At 43.3% G+C, this 26,064-nt stretch overlaps 1 protein-coding gene across 1 annotated transcript; it reads left to right on the top strand.

The window, feature by feature from the left end:
- Nucleotides 1-8,342: 8,342 nt before the first annotated feature.
- Nucleotides 8,343-15,589, top strand: LOC139419623 (rho GTPase-activating protein 24-like). The gene is made up of 7 exons (XM_071169601.1): nucleotides 8,343-9,746; nucleotides 9,953-10,160; nucleotides 11,935-12,067; nucleotides 12,231-12,304; nucleotides 12,611-12,732; nucleotides 13,073-14,135; nucleotides 14,346-15,589. Exons 1-7 carry the CDS (start codon nucleotides 9,653-9,655, stop codon nucleotides 14,581-14,583), a joined length of 1,932 nt encoding a protein of 643 aa, XP_071025702.1. The 5' UTR covers nucleotides 8,343-9,652; the 3' UTR covers nucleotides 14,584-15,589.
- Nucleotides 15,590-26,064: the final 10,475 nt, after the last annotated feature.

Here is a 26,064-nt window from a genome sequence, read left to right as displayed (position 1 = left end):
GGTGTTGGGCTGTAACCACAACCCCCACCGGTGGACGTCGGGCCCTCATACCACCCTCATGGCGTCTGTTTCTGACCGTTTGAGCAGACACACGCACATTTGTGGCCTGCTGGAGGTAATTTTGCAGGGCTCTGGCAGTGCTCCTCCTGCTCCTCCTTGCACAAAGGCGGAGGTAGCTGACCTGCTGCTGGGTTGTTGCCCTCCGACGGCCTCTTCCACGTCTCCTGATGTACTGGCCTGTCTCCTGGTAGCTCCTCCATGCTCTGGACACTACGCTGACAGACACAGCAAACCTTCTTGCCACAGCTCGCATTGATGTGCCATCCTGGATGGGCTGCACTACCTGAGCCACTTGTGTGGGTTGTAGACTCCGTCTCATGCTGCCACTAGAGTGAAAGCACCGCCAGCATTCAAAAGTGACCAAAACATCAGCCAGGAAGCATAGGAACTGAGAAGTGGTCTGTGGTCACCACCTGCAGAACCACTCCTTTATTGGGGGTGTCTTGCTAATTCCCTATAATTTCCACCTGTTGTCTATTCCATTTGCACAACAGCATGTGAAATTTATTGTCAATCAGTGTTGCTTCCTGAGTGGACAGTTTGATTTCACAGAAGTGTGATTGACTTGGAGTTACATTGTGTTGTTTAAGTGTTCCCTTTATATTTTTGAGCAGTGTATATCACCTGAATTACCTCGACTAACATTTTTGTAGGTATTATTTTTTTAAACTGCATTGTTGGTTTAAGGGAATGTAAGTAAGCATTTCACTGTAAGGTCTACTACAGCTGTTGTATTCAGCATATGTGACAAAAAATATATAATTTCATTTTGATTTGTACAAGGAAATCAGAGAAGACTAAACGTCCAATCAATCCCAAATAAGACTGAGAGTGGACATTTGCCCATCCATAGGGCAATTGTGATCTTTGTCAATAAACAAAGCCTCTCTGCTGTTTGCGGCTCCTTGTCTAAGACAAGAATCAAGTAGAGCTCATCAGTGGCCTCCCTGCTGAACAAAAAAATTGTATAGACCAGCATAGGCGGATGTTTTTATACATGTTTTATTATGAAGCATATTATAGTTTTATAGCTATACAACTATACTGAACGATTATATACAGTAGGTTTGCCGTGTTTTTGCTGGTGACCAGCCTTCTCTGTGTTTTGGACACTGGTCACCAGCAAAACCAGCATCAAAGCGCTTGATTATTTAAGACAGGAAATTACATATACCATAAGGACTTACTTTGAGGGCCTAGTTTTTCTCTAATACAATGGCCACATCAGGCCTGCAAGCCACATTATGCTGGCTTGCAAAGTTATGTTTAATTCCTACTGGAATCCAGCCAGAGTGTCGATATCCAACAATTGGAACATTTATTCACCCACAATCAGTACTCAGAATGCCTACTAGGGTTAGAAAGATGAACACATTAAACTACCTAAACTATTTAAATCGGAACAACCATTTCAGTAACAGGTACATTAGGTCCAACTAACAGATTGGATTAGCATAAGCTGATCAGCAGCCTACCTGTATAAGCATGTCACCAACATACTAGCATGAGCTGGTCACCAGCATCACCAGCTTAACCAGCTGGTTGGCCAGCCTAACTAGATAGACCATGCTGGTCAGACCAGCTTGACCAGCATGGACCAGCTTGACATTTTGGCAGATTTTTGTCAGTAGGGCTGCAGTCACTCGTCTTTGTTATCTGTCTGTGACTCTTTCTCACCCTCTCTCCATCCATCCATCCCCCCGCTCCATCACAGGTGGGAACAGAGACGTGCTGGTCAGCCCTGGCTCATACTTCTTCCTCTCCAACAGCTGTGGTCAGGGAGAGGAGTGGCTCAAGACCCTCAACAAGGGTGTCTGGATACCCTTTACAGGTAGCATCACTATTACATACAAATCCACTACTAAACACTCATTACCACACTCAAATGCATACACTTGGCGCTCTCACTGTCTTGAAAAAACAATCAAATCAGTCATGCCGTATAATTTGTTTGACTCCTCCAGTCTGTACAGGGCTTAGCCCAACCCTGTGTGTACGCATACCTCAGCCTCAGCTCCCCTCTGCCTCCTTGGTGGGCACAGCTGTGTGTCTGTGTGTCTACCTTGGCTGGGTGCCTGCTGCGCTTAACACAATACCCAGTTTGCACATAACATTCTGAGAACCATATGTGAGGGGAAGGTGGATACTTAGTCAGTTGCACAACTGAACGCAATCAACCAAAATGTGTCTTCCACATTTAACCCAACCACTCTGAACCAGAAACGTGAGGGGGACTGCCTTAATCGACATCATCAGCACCCGGGGAGCAGTTGCTGTTAGGGGTTAACTGCCTTGCTCAATTGTAGAACTGCAGATTTTTCCAATTTGCCATTTCAGGGATTCAAACCAGTGATCTTTCAGTTACTAGCCCAAAACTTAACTGCTAGGCTACCTGCATCCCAACACAATCTGTTTCTTAAAGCATGGTGAGAGCGTGGTTGTCCTGTGGTTATTTTGCATACAACCTTCCCACAACTTTATGGGAATGGTGCAGGACGAGTGGCGACCCGGCAGAGCCCCACCTGTTTTGAGCCCCACATTTTTAGCAAAAAATGTTGGCATTTTATTTTGGCATTAATAGGTGTCACATATCAGTTTGCAAACAATGTAAAAAATAAATGAATAAATAATTGACTTACTAAAGCCGCATACCATTGTCCAAAACACAGAGAAGCTAGCTCAGTGCTTTCTGTGGTGGTGGGGCAGCCAGCGCAAAATATGGAGCGTAGGGGTTGGTAATGTTCTCTAATTGTCAACATCATACTTTCACAATCTTAGCTAGCAGTCATCATCATGAATCAGGTTGACAATATACTGGGAAATACTTTTGAATCCTTGTCATATGAAGAGAAATAACAAAGATAAATTATAGATCAAACGTATTGGTGCTCATTGGCCATTGGACATAAACATTACACAACAAGTTGGAAATCGCAAATTCAAGAATGAGTGGTTTGGAAGGAATCAGTGGCTAACTGCAAGCATGACGAAGGCATTCACTAGCCTGCTATTCTGTGGAGTGGGTGTGTGGTCCCGAGTCTGGGTTTAAGGGTCTCTTTTCCAAGCTTAAAATGATAAGCATTCAACATTTGCCATACTGTCAATCCAGCATGATTTCTGCCACGCTCAAAACAACTTTCAACTCAGAACTGGGAAATCTGACTTCAGTGAGTTCAAGACAACTGGGAACACTATTTTTTATTTATTTATTGAATATCCGAAACATACAATATACTTGCAGTGAAGACGCTCAACAACTACATCATACCAGTCATCCAACAGAGTCCCATTCAGAGTGAGACACAGAAGCATCCAGGGTCAAGGGCACGCTGACAAATCTACCACCAGGCTAAAAAACATGAACCTGAACCCTCCAAGATCCCCCCACAGTTCCCCAATAGCTGTCCCTCAACCATTCGTGACCCCTCCCACAGTCCCCCCCCCCCCTCCCCCACAGAAGAAAAACAATTACAATTAATTCCAATGGTTCATTGGATCAGTCTAAAACTTTGCGCGCACACTGCTGCCATCTAGTGGCCAAAATCGAAATTGTGCCTAACCTGGAATAATACATTGTGATCACTTGCATTTCAAAGATGATGGAGAAAAAATAAACAATAATATGCATGATTTTTTCTTTGTATTATTTTATACCAGATCTAATGTGTTATATTCTCTTACATTAATTTAACTTTTCCACAAACTTCAAAGTGTTTCCTTTCAAATAGTATCAAGAATATGCATATCCTTGCTTCAGGTCCTGAGCTACAGGGAGTTAGTTTTGGGTATGTCATTTTTGGCGGAAATTGAAAAAAAGGCTCCGTTCCTTAATAGGTTTTAATTAAGAGGGCAAGTCAGCCATATCAGCTGTGTTTTTTTAAAGTCAGTAAATGGGGCTGAATTAACTGTTTTCGTGCCAGACAAGCCTCCGCTGATAGCCAGGTGCAGCAGTGGTAAGGTGTTGGGACAGTTTTATGTAGGCCCTAACAGTCTGTGGGCACCGTTTGTCACCGTTATAGTGCAATTAATGTATTGTTTAGTGTTGTGTTGTGTAGTGGCTTTGCTGGCATGCATCCCCCAAATTTTGGGGGGTTTGCCCCACCAATATTTACACTATCATTCAAACTTTTGGGGTAACTTAGAAATGTCCTTGTTTTTGAAAGAAAAGCCATATTTTTGTCCATTGTCCATCAATTTCATCAGAAATACAGTGTAGACGTTGTTAATGTTGTAAATGACTGTTGTAGCTGGAAACGGATGATTTTTAATGGAATATGTACGCATACAAAGGCCCATTATCAGCAACCATCACTCTTGTGTTCCAATGGCAGTCATTGTGTTAGCTAATCCAAGTTTATAATTTTAAAAGACTAAAGTGCCCCCAAACCTTTGAACAGTAGTATACATGCCAAAATCGCCACTGTGCAGGACATTGTCAGCACATTTAAGGAACTTGACAAAAAACATTATTTTCTTGGTATTTCATTACTTTAACAGAACATTTCCTAAAACTTCAAACATGGCTACATTTAATACTTTTGTACTTCCGCTTTATGTTTCCTACAGGTTTCCTCATTGTTCTATTTAAAGCCATGTTCTCAAATCACAGGAGGTTGTTGGTACCTTAATTGGGGAGGACAGGCACATGGTAATGGCAGGAGTGGAATAAGTGGAAAGAAGTCAACAACATCAAAACATGGTTTCCAGGTGTTTGATGCCATTCCATTTGCTCCGTTCCTGACATTATTATGAGCTGTCCTCCCCTCAACAGCCTCCACTGTCTCAAAATGTTCTGCGAACGTTACGAAAACTTCCATAAAAAAAACAAAAGAAAACTTTAGTAACATTTAGAGACTGTTATAAGAATGTTATTTAAAAACATATAAGTTCCGTTCTCAGCATCAACAAAACTCTGTCTGAGTGTGTTCAGGTGTGTTGTCCGTGCCCACTAATTGACACACCTGATCTTAATAAGTGCTTGTTTCCTTTGAAATGGGGTCTATTTGAATAAACTAAAATGAACAGATTTGTATGCATTAAAAAAACATGGCACGCTAGCTCCATTCTGGTGGTGCAGTGGACTAATTCCATGGGTAGAGAACAGAAGATTATTGGTTTGAATGCGCCTTTCATTGATGTCTATTTTTTATTCTATTTAATAAAACATTTGAACAGTAACCCTCCAAAAAGTCATTCAGAAACCTTTTTAATGTCCATATGTACTAGGAAGCAAAGTATTTGTTTCTTGAGCTTCAAAAATGTGAAGAATCAAAGTGCCTCAGGCTTTGAAATGTAAGTAATTATTCTTATTGAAAGTAAGAGGATGTCGTGGTCAAGGCTACGACGGCGCCAGTGCAATGTGTGGAGCTTACTCTTTGTTCAAAAACACATATCAGGCCGAGAGCATAATGCTTCTTTACGTAGGCCTAGTTCTTTCGGAGTTTTAGTTTCAAACAACGATCTCTCTGCAGCCGCGACAGTTACAGGGATTGTTAAAACACCTTGAATGCCATAGCAACATCAGGGAAACTGGGCAGAAGGGAGTGGGGGTTCAAATACAGCATTGATCTTTAATTGAACCTCTCGCATTCTCCTTTACTGCAAGCATTAACATGCTACAGAAAGATATTAACTGTATAGGAATGCCTGGGACAGGTCGTCTGGATACTGGACAGCTGAAAAATTGGCAGATGCAAACAGATTATATATTTTTTTGTGGACAACAGTTCTCGAGGGATCAAACAAAAAGAGCGGTTAGTGAATTTGTTCATACTGGTGAACCACTGTTTGAGTTGTGTGGTTGCAATATCAACAGTCCCTTATTTCTGGTATATCTTGGCATGTATAATTCAAGATTAAGTTTAAATATTGTGCAGTGCAATGGACATATAATGCACAATGTATCAGGAAAGACTGTCTGGGTTGTCAATACTCAGTATAGAAAACAGTGGACCTGCAGGCCGTGGTGAAAACATTTGCAGACAAAAATGCAACACGCTAAGTTGCTTACTGTAGCTACTATAGGCCTCTTCCATCGCATATTGAAGTTTAGATTTTTATTCGTCACATGAACAATTTTTGTGAAAAAGTACATTTTGTGTGCGCTATGTCATCACGCACTGATTGTTATCTGCAAAAAGTCAATTTGGTTGAAAATCACATATTGGATGGAAACCTACTTTTTTCAAAGATAAATAAATACAAAAATAGACACAGAGAGAGAAGCAGCGAGGACTTCAGAAGACCAGGGGAGTATCTCAAATTGGATTTAATTTAATTGACCTTGTCCTTGATTGCAGCCTATTTGTGTAGGGCAAGCTATTAGCCAGACAAAACCGCTGAGATCAACAATTGTGGCAAAATGTATCGTCAAGCCTATTACTTTTTTCATAATTATTAGGCTATTTGATGTGTAATTGTTTTGAAAAAGTATATAAATAGCAGCTAAATACTGTATATAGCTATAGATAGTAGGTTAAACTGCATAATGAAACAATCCATAGTAAGCTAGTGTTTTGAAGGTGGACTGACAATTACTTAAGTGATAATGCCAGAGAAGCCGGTGTTTGGAGGATATTGTGGCACGGGTGTTGTCAGACCTGAGAAGAAGTCAATGGCCGGCTGACCTTTCCAATATATCCTCCAAACATTGGCTTCGAGGGCATTATCACTTTTATACAATGGGTTACTAACTTACTCAAATAATGATTGACATATAAAAAAATATATATATGTTATTTTGATGAATTCATTCATACTATTTCATCCTTCCATAAGACATAGTCCTGACACAAATATAGGGTTGCTACCCAAGCCAGCTGGTCATTCGTTCTATCGGTTTGGTTGCCAGAGATGTGACCCAGTCGTTCAGTCTTTTTGTTCTGTATTTATGGATGAACAACCAATGTGAAACCAAAAACATACGTTCCCAAAACTTCCAAAGAACCAAATGTGCTAGCTGGGTAGTTACCCAAAGAGTAGGTCATTCAGAACCAGCAATCCCTAATTGGCAAGCCTGGTAAACTCAATGGCAGCATTGGGTTTACCAGCATAGCAAACTAGCATATGCAACACCTCTGCAAAATGTGTCCTACCCGGTTGGAAAACAGTAACGAACATAAGACACATCACCCCTTCTGTGGGCAAAGGGTTCTTGAAATGTAACATCCAATAAACACTTAGCTGTTTCTGCTAATACAAAATTCTCCAGACCTCAAAATGAGGCGTGACAACAACGTGGTTTTGAGGTATGGCCCTTCAAGCCACATCAGCCTCAACGTACAGGGTGGACATAGAGTGGATCCACCTAGAGGTCTGAAAACAGAGCACAGAAGCACAGAGGGTGTACCCACACGCAAGCACGCACGCACACACAGATTGAGCTGAGATAGCCCATGAGATGTGCAGGCCTTGTGCTGACTTCCCTAATGTGAGGAAATATTGATCCTTACGCACAGACCTGAGACAGGCATTGGAAGAATGACTTACATAACCATCCTTTAATATTTCCATCAAAGAACGGCAACATCAGGCCATAACAGAGGAAATTCACTGAGTCAAAATACTCCCTGTTCTGCTCATGAAGACCTAAATGTCCTTAGATTACTGTTGTGCCTATCACAGGAATCTCACCCCGGAGTCTGGTCAATGCACAGCAACACATTTCACAAGAGAGATTAACATTCCCAATGAATTCCCCGCACCACTCCGGAGCAGTTAGTCCTTACTTCACTGAGCCTATTGCCTCTCTCCGACACGTCCTTCAGGAGAGAGATTTTCACAGATTAGAGGCCATCATGGCTCACTGAGGCCGTACATCCGCCTCTTTAACATCCAGCCAATGTCCAGCAAGAGAGTCAGAGAGCCAGACTCAGCTGGGGCTGGGGCTTATCTGTGGCCAGTTTAGCCCCATATAGTCTTGGACCACAAGGGGTGGTTCATAATAGCTCAGTGGAAAATTACTCTATTAGGGTCTGGCTGCCTCTAGGCAGAGTAGTATGCTAGGACAGAGGGGAGTGGGGGGGGGGGGCAAAAAGGGTTCAAACTCATTTATTATTTTGTCAATCTGTGACACTGTTCTCCCTTGTTAATGATTCCCGCCCAGGGAGAGATAGGAGATACAGAGGGTGCCGGTGCCACCTTGGCCATGCTCCAGTGAGTATGGTGGGGGATAGTTTGATACAGGAGGGAGGTGGGGTAGAGACTAGAGGGGTGGAGTAGGCAGGGGCTGGGGAGGGGGCTGAGCCAGGCTAAATAAAAGAGAGAGTCCAAGACAAAACACTGTGTACTTGTTCTTGTGGTGGGACCGTGGGGATCTTTGAAGGAACCCTAAGGACCACGACGTGAGGAAACAAACATAACCTAATTGGTGAGAAAGAGAGCAGCTCAGGGGGGGACTGAGAGCGCATTGGACAGGGAGGGATGACACTGGCTGAGTGAAAACAATGGCACATTCCTGAAGCATGAGGAGGATTGGATAGGACAAGGAGGGAGAGACACGTGCCGCAAGGACATAGCTTGCTAAGTGGTGCTTACCAAGCACAATTACTGCTGGACAACGCTGGAACGCTAACTTAATCTCTTCTGGGTGGGGAGGGAATAATATACTCCCTGTGGTTGTCACAGTCGTCACTTCTACAATAACATGGACACCTTCTTCTAGGAGAGCTGGTTGACTCTTTTGTTAACACAATCCAGGTTGAAAGTGGTTCCTCTGGATGTTCAATGCTCACCAGATTGAGTTCAGTTAAGCATCGTGGAAGGACTTGTGCCCTGGGAACCAAGGCTGAGGTGAGCGTGAGAGGAGCCGAGCTACTGTACAACTGCCTCCTCGATACTCGTTATCTGCATTCAGCAACAACGTGTGAAGGAACTTTCCTAAACATTTACAGTGTTTAGTGGTGAAAAGGACCAGTTTAATCAGTTGAACGTTTACTGTTGCTGGACTCTCCTATCTCCTGTTAAATCATTATCTTAGGAATCTAAAGAGGGGAACTTAGCCGCCAAAAATAAAGATGGGTTTTTACTTTCCAAAGTTCAACATCCCCGTAATACATTTTGATATGGCTCATGTTCCCATGGTTGTTCTATTCATTGGCATGTTTGCTCCATTGCATGCCTGAGTGATTGCGAGTTTGTGATATGTCAGGTATGTCACAATGCTTCTTCTTGTAGGTTGACATTCTTTCCATTGGAATGCTAATTCTTCTGATTAGGTCACCTAGTTGAGCTCAAGGACCATTGTTGAGCATCGCCAAGGAATGCCTCTGCCTCCTCATTTCTCGAGTCGTCAGAGCAAGGAGCCTTATCTGTTTACCTGAAGAAAGAAAAGGAGGAGGGACGAGGAGGCGGGAGGGGGAGAAGAAACAGAACAGAAAGTAACAGACAGGAGAGAGTTTCCAAAAAACAGAGAGGTAGATAGGGGTGGGCCGCTTGGGAAAGAACACACTGGTCTCAGCAGCGCCGAGACATTTGAGTCCTCTCATAATCCCCCATCAAACAGTCTGTCCGGAGAGGAGAGAGGGGAAGAAAAGAGGTGAAAAGAGAGAGAGATTTGGACTGGGAGAAAATAAGTGTGAAGAGAACAGAGAAGATGCCGGAGAATAAGGCGACAGTGTGCAGGACCAGCAGCTACCTGTCCCACCCTGCTTACAGGAAGATCAAGCGGGTGCTGAGCTTCAGGAGGCGTGAGTATCTCAGGCCCACAGAGACACACAGACACACAGACAGAGCGGTAGTGTGAGGCAGGCTGCGTAAATAGGTGGTTTGGAGCATGAAGGGTTCGAGTCCACTTGTCTGAAGAAGGGAAGCTCCCTGAACCATCAAACTCACACTCTATCATCCTCTGTTTATACATTTAGCCTGGGTGATCTTAAATTCTCTCCACCCCCAGGCGTGTTTGGCCAGCGGTTGGAGGAGACGGTTCTGTATGAGCGGCGTTACGGCGTCCATATGGCACCTCTGGTGGTGGAGCAGTGTGTGGACTTCATCCGGGAGCGGGGTCTTCTGGAGGTGGGGCTGTTCCGCCAGCCAGGCCAGGCCACGCTGGTCAAAGAGTTGCAGGACGCCTTCGATGCTGGGGAGAAGCCCTCCTTTGACAGGTAAGAGCTCTCCAGTCAACACAAACAGAAACACCACAGTTGAAAATTAAATTAGACCTATTGGCCAGCTACAGTGCCTTGCGAAAGTATTCGGCCCCCTTGAACTTTGCGACCTTTTGCCACATTTCAGGCTTCAAACATAAAGATATAAAACTGTATTTTTTTGTGAAGAATCAACAACAAGTGGGACACAATCATGAAGTGGAACGACATTTATTGGATATTTCAAACTTTTTTAACAAATCAAAAACTGAAAAATTGGGCGTGCAAAATTATTCAGCCCCCTTAAGTTAATACTTTGTAGCGCCACCTTTTGCTGCGATTACAGCTGTAAGTCGCTTGGGGTATGTCTCTATCAGTTTTGCACATCGAGAGACTGAACATTTTTCCCATTCCTCCTTGCAAAACAGCTCGAGCTCAGTGAGGTTGGATGGAGAGCATTTGTGAACAGCAGTTTTCAGTTATTTCCACAGATTCTCGATTGGATTCAGGTCTGGACTTTGACTTGGCCATTCTAACACCTGGATATGTTCATTTTTGAACCATTCCATTGTAGATTTTGCTTTATGTTTTGGATCATTGTCTTGTTGGAAGACAAATCTCCGTCCCAGTCTCAGGTCTTTTGCAGACTCCATCAGGTTTTCTTCCAGAATGGTCCTGTATTTGGCTCCATCCATCTTCCCATCAATTTTAACCATCTTCCCTGTCCCTGCTGAAGAAAAGCAGGCCCAAACCATGATGCTGCCACCACCATGTTTGACAGTGGGGATGGTGTGTTCAGCTGTGTTGCTTTTACGCCAAACATAACGTTTTGCATTGTTGCCAAAAAGTTCAATTTTGGTTTCATCTGACCAGAGCACCTTCTTCCACATGTTTGGTGTGTCTCCCAGGTGGCTTGTGGCAAACTTTAAACAACACTTTTTATGGATATCTTTAAGAAATGGCTTTCTTCTTGCCACTCTTCCATAAAGGCCAGATTTGTGCAATATAAGACTGATTGTTGTCCTATGGACAGAGTCTCCCACCTCAGCTGTAGATCTCTGCAGTTCATCCAGAGTGATCATGGGCCTCTTGGCTGCATCTCTGATCAGTCTTCTCTTTGTATGAGCTGAAAGTTTAGAGGGACGGCCAGGTCTTGGTAGATTTGCAGTGGTCTGATACTCCTTCCATTTCAATATTATCGCTTGCACAGTGCTCCTTGGGATGTTTAAAGCTTGGGAAATCTTTTTGTATCCAAATCCGGCTTTAAACTTCTTCACAACAGTATCTCGGACCTGCCTGGTGTGTTCCTTGTTCTTCATGATGCTCTCTGCGCTTTTAACGGACCTCTGAGACTATCACAGTGCAGGTGCATTTATACGGAGACTTGATTACACACAGGTGGATTGTATTTATCATCAATAGTCATTTAGGTCAACATTGGATCATTCAGAGATCTTCACTGAACTTCTGGAGAGAGTTTGCTGCACTGAAAGTAAAGGGGCTGAATAATTTTGCACGCCCAATTTTTCAGTTTTTGATTTGTTAAAAAAGTTTGAAATATCCAATAAATGTCGTTCCACTTCATGATTGTGTCCCACTTGTTGTTGATTCTTCACAAAAAAATACAGTTTTGTATCTTTATGTTTGAAGCCTGAAATGTGGCAAAAGTTCGCAAAGTTCAAGGGGGCCGAATACTTTCGCAAGGCACTGTATATCTGTATGTACCGTTATGCGTGCCCCCATATGGTAGAGATGTGCTGTATTTTAAGTGTGTGTGTATTTGACATCCTAGCAGTACAGACGTGCACACCGTGGCGTCGCTCCTGAAGCTGTATCTGCGGGAGCTGCCAGAGCCACTGGTGCCCTTCTCCAGATACCAGGTCTTCCTGGTGTGTGGCAAGAACATCTCCTCTGAGAGGAAACAGGTAAGTCTCCATCCAGCTGCATCATGCACGCCATCCTGAGATACATCTGATGAACAGCGAGAGACACAACCACCATCCTCTGATCTAAAAGTTCTAAGGAGAAATGTAATTGATCAAGTCCATAGATGGTACTTACAACAATATCTTGCCCGGTGTCCCCAAGGGTTTGACAGAACTACAGCATCTTCTTCATGAACTTCCAGTGGCTAACTTTAACCTGCTAAATTACATCTGCCAGTAAGTCTACAATTGACCTGTCATTCATTAGCAAGATAATGTCAAGACAGCATCAAGATAGCAAGATAACATCAAGATCGTTAGCAAGATATCATCAAGATAACATCAAATCTGCATACAACATACCTCACTTTCAATGCAATTTAAACGCAATACAAATATAATTGTTTGAATCACTAGACTTGTAGCTTACAACATACAGTACAACATACATTAACATCTGTTCAAACATGACACATTTCTGTATGTTATGTAGCAGCTGCGACCCTGCCCAAGTCTCATACGGATAAATCACTGCCAATACAGGTTTTTGAACGAAGTCCAGTCCTATTCCAGCAGCAACAAGATGAGCACCCAGAACCTGGCTACTGTTTTCGGGCCTAACATCCTACGACCCAAAGCTGAAGATCCAGAGAGTATCATTGGAGGTGCGTGTGGGCATGTGAGAGTGTTGTTCAGGAAACAGGACATGAATCAGAGATAGCCTACAGATATAGAGCCAGACAGAGACAGATATAGACCGATAAAGATAGGGGCTGTGTCTGTCTGTCTGTCTGTCTGTCTGTCTGTCTGTCTGTCTGTCTGTCTGTCTGTCTGTCTGTCTGTCTGTGTCTGTGTCTGTGTCTGTGTCTGCCCGGGTGGCCTTGAGACAGTGTTTATATCAACACAGTGTTGTGTACACGCTGAGTGCCATGTGATGCTGTTTGTACGTTGTTGGTACTGTATGTGTCCGGCTGTGACTCTTGTGTCCGTCCTTCTGTTCCCCAGGGGCAGCCGTGGTGCAGCAGCTCATGTCTGAGCTGATCAGGGAGCACCAGTGCCTTTTCTCCAGGGAGGGGGGAATCGTAGACGCCCCCGGTTCCTCACGACCAGATTCTTACCCCTGTCATAGATGGAAAGGAGACCCATTCGAGGGGGCGCATACCCAGCCCACTGCCCAGGCCCAGTCGCATGACTCCAGGCTTGGCCTCCTACAACAACAGCTAGCCCACCATCCTTCCCCTTGCTCCTGCCAGCTCTCCCTGCCTCTGGTTGCTGAGAGGAGAGGGTCAGCCCAAAGCCTGTGTGAAATCAGTTTAGCCCCACGCCTGTTCAACACAGACCACCAGCAGCCAGCTGAGGGGTTCTCTCCAGTGATCCCTGCTGTTGGGTCTCTATACCACAGATACACTCCGTCCCAGTCAGAGTCCCAGCCCCCTGAGACAGCACACAGCCCCCACCTTCACTCTCACCCTGCCTCCTCACTCACAGCCTCTGCTTCCACTGTGACAATACAGGCTGACCCAGACCACAGCAGCATGCTGCCCAGTGGCTGGACAGGCCCAGAGTGTCCCAGCTGGGCTGCAAAGCTGGGGACTACTGGCACCAGTGGAAGCAGTAAGGCTCAGGACAGCACTCTGTCTGTCTATGACAACTTGGACACACTCCAGAGCATTGATGAGGTGGCTGCTGATGGTGGTGTGGGCAGCACTGCTGGTCCAGTGGAGGTGGAGGCGGGCATGGCAAGCGTGGCAGACACCAGCAGCTCATGGTCCTTCTGTGAGATTCTGCCCCTGGACGATAGTGGGAGTGGTGTGGTCAGAGCTAGCCTAGGACGGAGGTCCACCAGGTTCCACTCCTTCAGGACTGACCCAGGAGAGGACCTCCATCCAAACTCCCTAGCCTCCTCCTCTGTCCCTACTGATGCCCCCCTGAGCACGGGCAGCTCGGAGGTCTTCCTGCCCTCTGACCCCCACGGCCCCCCAGCCTCCCAGGCCATGTACTGTCTCCTGGCTGGCCTCAGACAAGAGATGGCCAGGCAGAGGGCTGAGTTCGAAGCCAAGATCCAGAGGTAATGGAACTGTGAATAAATCACACCAATGCATCAGCAGTCCTTTTCAAATGTCCATATATATTCTATATACAGTCTTCAACATGTGTCAGGTTACACTAACATGATGTGATGCTGCATGCTACATTCTGGACCACAGTCCTGTAGTACCACCAGAGTGAAAGCTGTGTGTGTATAACTCCTTGTCCCCCTTTCTCCTGTCTCTCCCAGGTTTGAGCTGCGTAACGAGGCCCTCCACGGGGAGGTTGTGGGACTGCGGGCCAGCCTGGCACAGCAGCGCCGCTGGTACAGTGTGGCCGAAATCAAGATCCGCAACGTGGAGCGTGCCCGGGCCGACGCCGACCGCCGCAACGCCACGCTGCAGATGGAGATGGAGCAGTTCTTCGACACCTTCGGAGAGCTGAGAGATGAGGCCAGTAAGAGCGAGCGCATCGTACAAAGCTTCTGATGGCCAGTCAGATTAGAGAAAGATGACACTATCAGAGCACTTCAAGAGCAGCATCGGGAGCATGCAATCACCCGTGATCTGAATGGAATATAGAGTCTGTTGCCATGATAAATCCATATTGGATTTGTCTCATAATGATCCATTCTTGAGGATGGTTCTAAGAAAGCTTTGAGATGGAACCAGCTGGGATGGACAACTCTGCTTGGATGTCGTGGACATAATGGAGTTCAGCCAGACACATTGACAACCAGAACAGAATGAGATGGAGATGACGGAGTGTAACACAAGCTATTGAACTCACTAAATGTTTCTATGACTGAAATGAGCCCTAAATATACAGAATTAAAGCTTGGAGATTGACACTTACTGGATCTATAATGGAATGGATTGGCTAACAGCTGGGGGTTGGGATAACAGACAGCCCAAGACGCAATCAGTACATCCAGAGCCACATAGGAAAAGTACTGAAAGAGATGTTGAACACAGTGATCATCTAGGAAGTAACAGAACAAGCCAATGGAGCAGGGATATTCAAATCGTACCCTACGAGGTCCGGACTACTGCTGGTTTTATGGTCGACTTTCAAATGAATTGCACCCACCTGGTGTCCCAGGTCAAAATCAATTCCTGAATAGAGGGAAATAATGAGAAAAAAACCCAGTAAAACTGGCTTCGAGGTACAGATTTGAATTTGAGGGCCATAGAAAATATACGTGTAAATGCAGAGAGGATGACCTATTCCCAATCTTTGACAAAATCCCACATCCATTTTGGCACCGTGTGAAAGCTGATCTTAAATATAATCTGATTTAGTGCTTCCAAGCATTTGGGTAATGTTCTGAGTTTGTCTAAGAAAAGACTCATACATTTCTTTCCCCCCACTGCAATAATTATGAATGATGATATAATTTGGGACCCATCTGAACACTTTTCCCACCTTGTTATGACAGAACAGGCTGAGTAACATCTGTCAACAGATGTCTTATTAAAAATACAAGACATCAAATCAAATTGTACTTGTCACATGCTTCGTAAGCAACAGGTAGACAAACTATGAAATGCTCACTGATGGCTCCTTTTCCAACAATGTAGAGTTAAAGATAAAGATAAATTTTTTAAAAACAGAAACAGTGACACGAGGGACAAAAACACAGTGAATAGCGAATAACAATAACAAATAAAAGGAACATGGCTACATACAGGGAGTACCAGTACTGAGTCGATTTGCAGGGAGGGGTACGCGGTCATTTAGGTAGCTATGCACATATAGGTAGGGGTGAAGTGACTAGGCAACAGGATAGATAAGACAGTAGAAGCAGCGTATGTGGTGAGTGTGTGTTTCTACGTGTGGATGGCGTCAGTATGCATGTGCGTGGGTGCTATGAGTGTTTGTGGCCGTATTGTGTGTGTGTGTGTGTGTGTGTGTGTGTGTGTGTGTGTGTGTGTGTGTGTGTGTGTGTGTGTGTGTGTGATTGTGCGTGTGTTGGGATGTCAATGTAAGTATGTGTAAGTCAGTAGAGGCTGGTGGGAGGAGCTATAGGAGGATGAGCTCATTGTAATGGCTGGAATGGAATAAATGGAACGGAGTCAAACATTAGGCTTCCATATGTTTAATGTTTGATACAGTTCCATTGATTCCATTCCAGCCATTACCATGAACCCGTCCTCCTATAGCTCCTCCCACCTGCCTCCACTGGTGTAAATAGAGTCCAGTGTGTGTTCGCATAGAGTCAGTGCAAGAGAGTTAGTGCAAAAAGGGTCAACGCACTTAGTCCCGGTAGCCATTTGATTAGCTAGTTAGCTATCTTTTTTATCATTCTTCTGGCTTGGGGGTAGAAGCTGTTCAGGGTCCTGTTGGTTACTGTCTTGGTGTACTGGTACCGCTTGATGCTTGTCCACCATTGTTCTTGTAGCCAAGAAAGCGAAGGTAACTTGACTAAATGACTATTGCCCCACAGCACTCACTTCTGTCATCATGAAGTGCTTTGAGAGTTAAGGATCATATCACCTCCACCTTACCCGACACCCTAGACCCACTACAATTTGCATACTGTCACAACAGATCCACAGATGACACAATCGCTATCACACTGTCCTATCTCATTTGGGCAAGATGAATAACTATGTAAAAATGCTGTTTATCGACTACAGCTCAGCCTTCAACACCACAGTACCATCCAAGTGCATCACTAAGCCCTGTGCAACTGGGGCCTGGACTTCTTGACGGGCCGTCCCCAGGTGGTGAAGGTAGGCAACAACACCTCCACTATGCTGATCCTCAACACGGGGGCCCCACAAGGGTGCGTGCTCAGCCCGCTCCTGTACTCCCTGTTCATCCATGACGGCATGGCCACGCAAGTCTCCAACTCAATCATCAGGTTTACAGACGACACAACAGTAGTAGACCTGATTACCAACAACGACAAGAAAATAACCTCAACCTCAAAAAAACAAAGGAGCTGATCATGGACTTCAGGAGACAGTAGAGGGAGCATGCCCCCATCCACATCAACGGGGCTGCAGTGGAGAGGGTGAAAAGCTTAAAGTTCCTCGGCGTACACATCACTGACAACCTGTAATGGCCCATCTCTGGCAAAACAGCACCTCTTCAACCTTAGGAGGCCGAAGAAATTTGGCTTGGCCCCTAAGACCCTCACAAACTTCTGCAGATGCACCATTGAGAGCATCCTGTCGGGCTGTATCACTGCCCGTTATGGAAACTGCAATATCCACAAATGCAGGGCTCTACAGAGGGTGGTGCAGTTGTCCAAAGCAATCCCTGGGGGGCGAACTGCCTGCCCTCCAAGACATCTACAGAACCCGGTGTCACAGGAAGGCCAAGAAGATCATCAAGGTCCTCAATCACCCAAGCACAGGCCTGTTCAGCCCGTTACCAACTAGAAGGCGGAGACAGTACAGGTCCATCAAAGCTGGGACCAAGAGACTGAAAAATAGCTTCTATCTCCAGGCCATCAGACTGTTAAACAGTTACCAATCGCCTGCCATCACCCAGTAACCTGCCCTGAAATTTAGCCACTGTTACTAGCCGGCTACCACCTGATACTCAACCCTGCACGTAGAGACGGCTACCCTATGTACATAGTCATTTAACACTGGTCACTTTAATAATGTTTACATACTGTTTTACCCACTTCATTTGTATATACCGTATTCTAGTCAAGGCCTATCTTATACACACTGCCCATAATATACTGCCCATAATGTCTATGCACACCATCATATATATATATTTGAAATGTCTTTATTTATTTAACTAGGCAAGTCAGTTAGAAGAACAAATTCTTATTTACAATGATGGCCTACCCCGGCCAACGCTGGGCCAATTGTGCGCCGCCCTATGGGACCCCCAATCACGGCCGGATGTGATACAGCCTGGATTTGAACCTCTTGCACTGAGATGCATTGTCATAGACCGCTACGCCACTCGTGAGCCATATATATAAAATATACAGTATATATATATAAAATAACATATATATTCCGGACTCTGACATTGCTCATTCTAAAATTTTGGGGTTTTGGGTGTATTGTTTTATATGTCAGGTATTACTGCAGTGTTGGAGCTAGGAACATAAGCATTTCACTACACTAGCTAAATATGTGTACACGACAAATAACATTTGATTTGACTATGGCGGTTGGAGTTTTAGACAATTTACATTTATGTAATTTAGCAGACGCTCTTATCCAGAGCGACTTGCATACATGTTCATACATTTTCCCCCCTGTACTGGACCCCCATGGGAATCAAATCCACAACCCTGTCAAACAGGACCATTAACTACCATTTAATCCAATAGCAAAAACCACATGATACACATTTCAAAACAATACTTAAAGTGCTGAATAGAGAGTAGATGGTAAATATTTTTTTCCATACAGTATTTGAGTATAATTTGACATGCACCATTTGATTTATACATGTATCCAATGGCAGGTTGTGAGCATGATGAGAAATATGTCAGTCTCATTTTTATAATACTTATACAGTACATACTCAGGACAAATAATCATAAATAGGGGTATTATAAAGCAGTTGGCTACTGTAAAAACCTTTTTGCCCCATACAGCATTGTGCAAGATCACCTTTTCAACTGATACAGTATCGCCTGTCTCTGCTTGAAATGACTCAGCTTATAGTGTATCAAAGAAATTCAGATAATGAGTGGAATATAGTATTTTATACAATGGGTGGTTCTAATCCTGAATGCTGATTGGTTAAAACATTCCAGCCGGTGTCTATTCCACAAGTTACCACCGGCTAAATCTATGACGTTAAAATGCCTATTGACTCTGTTCCATCTGACACCGCAATCCACTGTCTCATCAGTCCAGCCAGGCAATTTATAAACAATTTATAAACTTGATCTCCACTATAAAAATCATCTAGACATTATCTCACAGATTTGTATGAACCATGCTGTCTGTCTCTCTGACATTTGTAACATTGCTTCACTATTAAAATTAGATCTCCAACAGTCCCATAGTAATGAACGTGTCGGATGTATCTAAATAAATGTCACTAGAAAACAGCTTAAACAAATGCAAATGTAGCTACTTTGTTGTTTTCTGGTTGCACTGTTTGACCTGACTGTAAGTTAGCCGTAGTTGGCTAGCTAGCAAGCAAGGGATAAGAATGTTGCCAGCCAGTACGGCAATAGAACGTTTTGAATGAACGACTGGGTTGCAACTATAGATACAGAATAGAGGTTGACCGATTAATTGGAATGGCCGATTAATTAGGGCCGATTTCAAGTATTCATAACAATTTTTTTTAATACCTTTATTTAACTAGGCAAGTCAGTTAAGAACACATTCTTATTTTCAATGACGGCCTAGGAACGGTGGGTTAACTGCCTTGTTCAGGGGCAGAACGCCAGATTTTTGTTGTTGTTTTTTGGTCAGCTCGGGGGATCCAATCTTGCAACCTTACAGTTAACTAGTCCAACGCTCTAACCACCTGCCTCTCATTGCACTCCATGAGGAGCCTGCCTGTTGTGCGAATGCACTAGAAGCCAAGGTAAGTTGCTAGCTAGCATTAAACTTATCTTATAAAGAACAATCAATCAATCATAATCACTAGTTATAACTACACATGGTTGATGATATTACTAGTTTATCTAGCGTGTCCTGCGTTGCATATAATCGATGCAATGCTGGGGGATGATTTAACAAAAGCGCATTTGCGAAAAAAGCACAATCGTTGGACGACTGTACCTAACCATAAACACCAATGCCTTTCTTAAAATCAATACACAGAAGTATATATTTTTAAACCTGCATATTTAGCTAAAATAAATTCAGGTTAGCAGGCAATATTAACCAGGTGAAATTGTGTCACTTCTCCTGCGTTCATTGCACGCAGAGTCAGGGTATATGCAACAGTTTGGGCAGCCTGACTCATTGCGAACTAATTTGCCAGAATCTTACGTAATTATGACATAACATTGAAGGTTGTGTAATGTAACAAGAATATTTAGACTTAGGGATTCCACCCATTAGATAAAATAATAAATACCGAACGGTTCCGTATTTCACTGAAATAATAAACGTTTTGTTTTCTAAATGATAGTTTCCGGATTCGACCATATTAATGACCAAAGGCTTGTATTTCTGTGTGTTATTATGTTATAATTAAGGCTATGATTTGATAGAGCAGTCTGATTGAGAGATGGTAGGCAGCAGCAGGCTTGTAAGTGTAGCCGGTGCTATACTACACCGCTGTAACTCTGCGTTGTGTGTGGTTGATAGAGACCATAAACGTGGACTTTGGAGATCAGGTAGTTTTAATCAAGCAGAACTGACTCTCTGCATCTTGCATCTGCATCCAAAAGGAAATAAAACATTTGTAGAGCACATCTGTTCTGAGAATCGTCGCCTCTTTCTCTCTCAGTGCATCAAAATGATTTTTGGAATACAAAAATTAATACACTCTCCTTATTATACATAACATATTTTACATTGATAAAACCACATACCTGCATCCAAAAGGAAATAAAACATTTGTAGAGCACATCTGTTCTGAGAATCGTCGCCTCTTTCTACAACAGATGCACAATAGGAGGGACTGGGATCATTCGAGGAGCTAGCCATCGTTCACACATACAATAGCCTGCTAATACCTTAGCTAGCTATTAACCACATGTTGAATTCAGAATGTTGATATCATCCTAAAAAGTACAATTACAAGTGCATCTTAACAATACCATCCACTTATGAGTAACCTCTAAATATACATCATTATTCATGAACAAAACATTGTGTGTATGACTTTGTACTTAAAAGAATCAAACTTTTCTGAAGACAGAAAAAGCGTGCCTACCTCTCTCAGTGCATCAAAATGATTTGAGCACGAGCACGCCGGGCAAAACGTAAGTACACACTCCCCTTCTCCCAGGATGCAGGCATGCATAACAAATCAACACAACATATTGATATATGAACCTGGTGAAATTCACATAGTACTTTAACAACTGTTACATAAGCATTCATTCAAACAGCACTTTAGTGCGTTTTGCCAGCAGCTCTTCGCAAGCACAGTGCTGTTTATGACTTCAAGCCTATCAGCCTAATGGCTGGTGTAACCGATGTGAAATGGCTAGCTAGTTAGCGGGGTGCGTGCTAATAGCGTTTCAAACGTCACTAGCTCTGAGACTTGGAGTAGTTATTCCCCTTGCTCTGCAAGGGCCGCGGCTTTTGTGGAGCGATGGGTAACGCTGCTTCGAGTTTGGCTCGTGTCGATGTGTTCCTGGTTCGAGCCCAGGTAGGGGCGAGGAGAGGGATGGAAGCTATACTGTTACACTGGCAATACTATAGTGCCTATAAGAACATCCAATAGTCAAATAATCAATATGAAATACAAATGGTTTAGAGAAAAATAGTCCTATAAATACTATATTAACTACAACCTAAAACCTCTTACATTGGAATATTGAAGTCTCATGTTAAAAGGAACCACCAACTTTCATACGTTCTCATGTTCTGAGCAAGGAACTCAAACGTTAGCTTTTTTACATGGCACCACATATTTCACTTTTACTTCTCCAACACTTTGTTTTTGCATTATTTAAACCAAATTGAACATGTTTCATTATTTATTTGAGGCTAAATTGATTTTTTATTGATGTATTATATTAAGTTAAAATAAGTGTTCATTCAGTATTGTTGTAATTGTCATTATTATAAATACATTTTAAAAAATCAGCCGATTAATCGGTATCGTCTTTTTGGTCCTCCGATAATCGGTATCGGCGTTGAAAAATCATAATCGGTCGACCTCTAATACAGAACAAAAAGACTGAACGACTGGGTTGCAACCATAGATACAGAACAAAAAGACTGAATGACTGGGTTGCGTCTCTGGCAACCAAACCGATAGAATGAATGACCAGCCGGCTTGGGTAGCAACCCTAGATTTGTGTCGGGACGGAATAAATTCTTCAAAATAACGTTTTTAATGAAAATATGTAAATATGTAAATAAATAAATAATTGATTATGTTGTATAAAAGTGATATTACCCTCGAAGCCGGTGTTTGGAGAATATATTTGCACGGTTTGCCGGCCCACACAAACAACACCCATGCCAATATTTCCTCAGAATACCGGCTTCTCAGGTATTATCACTTAAATATACAACCCAGTTACTTCAGCAGTGCATTGTACACTACAATATAATTCCAAATGGCAGCACATAGAGTGTCCTATTGAAGCACACTGACTAATGGAGAATGGTGATGTAGTATTTACAGCCACATCCATATATGATTTTGTTTTACCTTCCAACATACATTTATGTCAAATTGATACATTTATTAGGTAAAACTAAAAAAATGTAGGGTTCAGCAGTTACCAAACTATACACATTAACTAGGCACTACATCATTTTGGTTCAGGAAGTTATCATTTTGAACAGTTAATTGTATTGTTAGCAAATAACAAGACAATCATATCGAAACTAAAGGGAATATTTCATTTTGAAAGCAGATACTTAGAATGAATATGTATCCAAATTGAGTTGGTGCAGTGGTTGGTAGCACATTAGTTGGGGAGGACGGGTTTGTGGTAATGGCTGGAGCATTAAAAGTGGAATGGTATCAAATACAACATAAGGTTTCAATGTGTTTGATGCCATTCCACCTGCTCCATTCTAGCTATTGTTATGAGCAGTCCTGCCCTCAGCAGCCTCCACTGGTTTCTACCTAGGGTGTATAGATTTTAGACTATGTATCTACGTCTTAAAGAAATGTATTAAACAAATTTGATTGTGTTTAACAGCAACCAGGCAAAGTGTCTGTATTGATTGTTTGATAACAGAGAGAGAGAGAGCGAGAGAGAGCGAGAGAGAGCGAGAGAGAGAGAGAGAGCGAGAGAGAGCGAGAGAGAGAGAGAGAGAGAGAGAGAGAGAGAGAGAGAGAGAGAGAGAGAGAGAGAGAGGCAGGGTTTGTTCAGTATGATTTGGACCTTATAAATGTTGATGATTTGAGAGTCGACCTGCCCCATCTCTTAGTTATAGCTTACAGGAGCAGATTTTCCGACTCATATTCAGATTTTCATTATACAGTAAAATACACAAAACACAGAGACACATAACCCCACTCTATGTCCCTCACACATTCAGTGGAGGCTGCTGAGGGGAGGATGGCTCATAATAAAGGCTGGAATGGAGTTAATTAATTCCATTCCAGCCATTATACTCTACTCCAGATATTCTTATGAGCCGTCCTCCCCTCAGCAGCGTCCACCGCACACATTAGATTCACTCACTGAAAAAACAATAACCCAGACAAAAAAAAAAGCCCTTACGAGGTTGGGTGGCCAACATTGTGCAGGATAACAGCAGAGGGGTGGTGATCCATCCCCTTTATTGCATCCATACCCACTGGGCAAAAACTGGTTGAATCAATATTGTTTCCACGTCATTTAAACCAAGAAAGTCAATGTGAAGATGCTGACTCAACTTGGAAAACAGATTGGATTTGCAAAAAGTAACACTGACAATGTCTGTATAATTACACTCTGGTCAAATAAGAAAATCCAACAGGGTAAGATAAGAGAGGAATAAAACCGACACAGTAGACAAAGTGTGCTTAGTATTCATAACCTTCTGATGGTTATTTTCCTGACTTTACTATTGGATGAAAAAGCTGAATCTGAGATTTTTCTGATATGGCACACACAATACAACAGGACAGGTAGACATATAAACGACAAATATGAGGTCTATTTTGCTCAAGGTAAAACACAGCTCGCTGCACATTGATTGAGAAGATAACATTCATGATGACACAGTGTGGATTGCTTAAGGCAAGATGAGTAAATATACAGTGTGTGTGTAACGGTTCCGTAACCACAGACGCTGGGAGAGGGGAAGCAAGTACAGGGTGTGGTTTTAATAATAAATAGACATGAAGCTTAACAAGAACAGCGTCTGGACAAGAGAAACAAAACAGCATCAATGCAGACACGGGAATGAAACTGGGGAAGTGACAGATATAGGGGAGGCAATCAATGACGTGATGGAGCCCAGGTGAGTCCGATGAAGCGCTGGTGCACGTAACGATGGTGACAGGTGTGCGTAATGATGAGCAACCTGGCAACCTCAAGCGACAGAGAGGGGGAGCGGGAGCAGACGTGACAGTACCCCCCCTCCAGGGGCGTCCTACCTGGGCGAGCCTGACGGGCCCGCCGAGGCATGGGAGACTGACGAGCCGACCGAGGCATGGCATGGGAGCCTGCTGAGCCAACCGAGGCTAGTAAGCCTCTCGAACCAGCTGAGGCATGGGAGCCTGACGAGCCAGCTGAGGCATCCCCGGTTGCTTCGGCAGCGGCACCCGGACCCGACGTCACCAACAAAAAGCAAAAAAACTCTCAGATGCTTCCAATTGAGGTGTCTTAATTCTGTAATGCTTCCATAACTACAGACACTGGGAGACACGAAGCCAGTACAGGGTGAGCATTTAATAAGAAATATACAGGAAACTGAACAAGAACAGCGTTTGGACAAGAGAAACAAAACAACATCAATGCAGACACGGGAATGAAACTGAGGAAATTACAGATATAGGGAAGGCAATCAATGACATGATGGAGTCCTGGTGATTTCAATGAAGTGTTGGTGAGCGAAACAATGGTGACAGGTATACGTAATGATGAGCAGCCTGGCGAACTCAAGCGCCAGAGAGGGGGAGTGGGAGCAGACGTGACAGTGTGCCCAGTCGGGAAGCCTCTTTTTAAGGGCATCAATGTCCAGAATCCTCAAGATTCCCATTTCCATTTGGTCTTGCCAGTGTTGATTTTCAAGTCCCAAGAAAATGTTCAATGTACTCCCAAAAATACATGACATATTGTATCCACTTTGATTTGCACACAAAATGGCAGTTTATGGCCCAGCATTAAGATAGCTCTGGACACCAGTATTGGAGTGGAAAATAACAAAATGGGACAGTTCTAAATCATGCAGCGCGTTATGTCAAGATCGCAGATTTTAGAGAAACAACAAATGTCGGTACATATAAGTGTCCTATACCGGCTGAAAGCTTAAATTCTTGTTAACATAATTGCACTGTACAATTTACAGTAGCTATTACTGCGAAAAATGACATACTATTTGAACTATGTATCTACGTCTTAAAGAAATGTATTAAACAAGTTTGATTGTGTTAAACAGCAACCAGGCAAAGTGTCTGTATTGATTGTTTGATAACAGAGAGAGAGAGAGAGCGAGAGAGAGAGAGAGAGAGAGAGCGAGAGAGAGAGAGAGAGAGAGGCAGGGTTTGTTCAGTATGATTCGGACCTTATAAATGATGATGATTTGAGAGTCGACCTGAAGAGAGCTCCTAACACAAAACACTTTTTAATGCGATAGGTTTGATAAATTCACCTCTGAAGGTGAAATGTGTACTTACATTCTGAAATCTTTCTCTGATCTGGGCCCCAGAGATAACATGAAGTGTCATTTTGTTAGATAAAATAATTTTTCATATCCTAAAAAGGTCCATATAGCACGCCCGATCGATTTTGTATTTCCACTCATTCAATTTGCAAAGAAAGGAATCTGTGAAAATCTCACCCTAAACGTTAATTGAACGATTCAAATCACGTTCGTATCTATTCCTCAGAGATCCTAGAAGGCAACAAGACCTCACTATTTCATTAGGGGTGTAGTCTATCCTATAGGGCACCATATTTGGTCAGAGAGCGACGCCTTCATGGCACGCCAATGACGCAGGTGGCCATCACTTGAACGACTGTATCTTTGTCAAATAAGCACCAATTGGGTTCAAATAAAGCTAACTAGATAGCCAATGAGCTGGGATTTACGGGAGTATATGGAAACCATGTAAATGTCATAAAATGTAGGTACTAATCATTTTGGACAAAAATTATAAGGATATTCAGAGTTATGAAGTTGTGAAAACTTAATAAAACATAATATGGCTACTAATACTTGGAAAGCTAA

The sequence above is a fragment of the Oncorhynchus clarkii genome, chromosome 10 (genome assembly GCF_045791955.1).
Source record: "Oncorhynchus clarkii lewisi isolate Uvic-CL-2024 chromosome 10, UVic_Ocla_1.0, whole genome shotgun sequence".
NCBI lineage: Eukaryota > Metazoa > Chordata > Actinopteri > Salmoniformes > Salmonidae > Oncorhynchus > Oncorhynchus clarkii.
This window is presented reverse-complemented; position numbering and strand designations above follow the sequence as displayed.

Coding starts and splice junctions, on each gene's coding strand:
- LOC139419623 (XM_071169601.1), top strand. CDS start 9,653: ATGCCGGAGAATAAGGCGACAGTGTGCAGGACCAGCAGCTACCTGTCC. Junction 12,305..12,610: donor CTGCTAAATTACATCTGCCA/GTAAGTCTACAA, acceptor CTGCCAATACAG/GTTTTTGAACGAAGTCCAGT. Junction 14,136..14,345: donor TTCGAAGCCAAGATCCAGAG/GTAATGGAACTG, acceptor TGTCTCTCCCAG/GTTTGAGCTGCGTAACGAGG.